Source organism: Chenopodium album, chromosome 12 (assembly GCF_948465745.1).
Source record: "Chenopodium album chromosome 12, dcCheAlbu1.1, whole genome shotgun sequence".
NCBI lineage: Eukaryota > Viridiplantae > Streptophyta > Magnoliopsida > Caryophyllales > Amaranthaceae > Chenopodium > Chenopodium album.
This window is the reverse complement of record NC_137845.1, coordinates 13,026,941-13,029,796: the sequence shown is the minus strand read 5'-3', so window position 1 is coordinate 13,029,796 and position 2,856 is coordinate 13,026,941. Positions and strand designations below refer to the sequence as shown.

The window sequence follows — 2,856 nt, the reverse complement described above, 5'->3', positions numbered from 1 at the left end:
GTAGACAAACAATCAAACTTAATCAATAAATTAATATTAATTTTCAAATAAATGTATTTATTAAAAAACCATAAAATTGGGTCGTCGGGTCGGGTTTGACCCAAAAAATTACGGGTTCGAGTTATATCGGATTATTACGGATCAAAAAACTTTGTTCAAGACCCAGGAAAACGGATCGGGTTCGGGTCGGGTCGAAAATTGATAGTTCTAGATTTATACAGGAATCAATGTTTTACACAAATCAAGCTCCCCTCCATTTATATTGCTAATTTATATACAAATTTTATTAATTAGAGTTTGTTTATTATTTTGCATTTGGGGCCTATCAAACACGATGGATTTAGAGGATTGGCCGCATTATTTGTTAAAGGAAGTACATGATAATAATGTAGAGGCGGCGATAATCCAAGACCAAGATGGTCTTACCCCAATCCTGAGAGCTGCTCAAGTTGGTCACATACAAACTGTTAAGATAATGGATGATCTTAACAATGAAGCGTCGAAAATTATCGACAATAATGGCCAAACACTCTGGCACATGTTGGTGAATCAACCATCATCCAAGATGGAGGAATTTGTGAATTACATTGGAAATAAACAGCATTTGATAGATCTGTTAAAAATCCAAAACAAGGAGGGGAAAACCTCATTGCATCTGGCGCTTGAATCTCGACGCTTTACCCATGCATTTTTTATCCTCAAGTGTTCATATGATAAATGGTTACCTGCAGAAAAATTGAATTGGACAAAGGAACTTATAAATATTAAAGACGGTGATGGTATCACTTCCGGCGATCGATTAGCATCTATTCCAGATCTTCCGCAAGATGTAAGTAAATCTATACTATGTTGTTTTTTATCCTATATATTGGTTTGATCAACTATATATCTAGGGCAAGGACGGATCTAGGAATTTTATGTAGATTGGGCCAATTTTTGTAAAGCTTAAGTATAAATTAACTTAAATGTATTTAATGTTTGATTTTTATGACAAAGTATAAGAAAGATTAAAAGAATTAGTAAAAAAATAAAAGAAAAAAAATGGGCTATCTGGGTTTCGAACCCGTAACACACATTCTATGAGATGTGAGCAATAACCAAGTCAACTAAATTACATTCCCTTTTACTATTATGCAGCTTAATCTTGTTATATGTTTTTTAGATGGGGGGGGGGGGGGGGACCATGGCCTAGGCTGGCCACCCCCTGGATCCGTCTTTGATTTAGGGGGATGCCCCAATTTCTCACATGGCATTTTCGTAAATAAATCAACAACTATACTCAATTGTGGAGCCCACGATAATGAAAAAGTTGTTGATTTATTCACGAAAATTCCATCATAAGAAATAAATTTCGTTCCCCTGATAAAATAAAATTACTTGGATCAATTTCGTTTGATGCAGTTGGAAAATCTCTTGATGAATGAGAATCCTGTAGAAATGATGGGTTACCGAAGTGTGTATGGTATTTCTACGGAAGAGATGAAAGACTATGTGAACACAATGGGTGTGATAGCAGCACTTTTGACAACAATAACATTCACAGCAGCATTCACCGTTCCAGGTGGAGCAGTCCAAGATGATAAAGATGTCAAAGACAAACATGCTGTAGGGACTCCACTTCTTGTAAAATCGATAGCATTCCAAGCTTTTATGTTCTTTGACATATTGACTATGTGCCTTTCAACAATGGTCTTATTTTGTCTTCTTTGGATCTTCGCTACAGGAAGTAAACGCAAGTCGGTGATATTAATGGATTTTAGCATCTTACTTCTCTTAATTTCATTCTACACAACTCTTGTGTCTTTCATGGCAGGAGTGTATGCTACAACTATCCATGTTAAGCCCTGGATTGCTATCTACACTTTGGTAATGTGCTTATCGTTGATGCTGCTCATGCAAAAATATCTTGTCGTCAAGTTTCTTGGACCTGTTGGTCCAATTGTGACATCTGCCGCTCGTAAGTATTTTCGATATCTTCGTGATCTTAAATTGTGTAAGAAAGTGAAAGATATGGTTTGTCATGCCTCTTAACACCTCTATGCCAACCCCTCATCGTGATTGACCAGTCAGACAATTCGGTCCTATATATATGTAACTTGTACCTCCGTTACAGGTTATATGCAACGATTTGACATAAAGCAGAGAGGGAAAATGTCTAATCATTGTACATAACCTGTAACGGAGGTAGTATGTACATACATAACACTTGTTTTTATTTGGGATTGTATAAGTTTGTATTGCTCGACACTACTTTTTAGCATATAATAAGTTTGTTGTTTGTAAAGGTATTGTAGTTATGTTACTTATACAACATTATTGAATTGCTGGTTGTAATCAAAATGTTAGATGGCTTGATATTACGATTACATTGCCTTCTTCCGCTTACTCTTTTTCGTTGTTGTTCAGCAATTTACTCTTAATTATCTCCTCATGATCTGATCCCCTTTTTTCACCCACCTCAATACAACTTCCGGCAAATACTTCACCTTGAAAGACTTGATATTGATTTTTTATTTTTTTAATTTTAATAACCGGCATATTAATTATGGAGTGCCTTTTGGAGTTGATGAGAAAGTAGAGGGAGAGCACAAGTGGGCTATAAGTTGAAAATTTTAATGAACAAGCTAAATCTTAAAAAAAAAAAAAAGAAAGCCCAAATAAGAATAATAATACGAGACAAACAAAAAGAAATATATAGTATTACCCGGCCCTTCTTTTATATCAAAAATTATTATTATTTATAAATTGGCATGCAAATTTGACAAAGGCTTGTATACAACGGGTGTACGTTTATTTATTGTAAAACGGATTAAAGGTATGTACACTTGTTCCACTCCAAAAACTAATGCCTTGCCA

The 2,856-nt window shown here is 35.0% G+C and overlaps 1 protein-coding gene across 1 annotated transcript; it reads left to right on the top strand.

The window, feature by feature from the left end:
* Positions 1 to 334: 334 nt before the first annotated feature.
* On the top strand, positions 335 to 2,031 carry LOC145570896 (protein ACCELERATED CELL DEATH 6-like). Its single transcript, XM_081630018.1, has 2 exons — positions 335 to 829; positions 1,402 to 2,031. The coding sequence occupies exons 1-2, from the start codon at positions 335 to 337 to the stop codon at positions 2,029 to 2,031; spliced, it is 1,125 nt and encodes a 374-aa protein (XP_081486144.1).
* The last annotated feature ends 825 nt before the right edge of the window (positions 2,032 to 2,856 follow it).

What these genes read in the sequence shown, in the direction of transcription:
- LOC145570896 (XM_081630018.1), top strand. Translation starts at nt 335, where the DNA reads ATGGATTTAGAGGATTGGCCGCATTATTTGTTAAAGGAAGTACATGAT. An exon ending in TTCCAGATCTTCCGCAAGAT is followed by an intron (nt 830 to 1,401) that starts GTAAGTAAATCT and finishes CGTTTGATGCAG; the next exon opens with TTGGAAAATCTCTTGATGAA.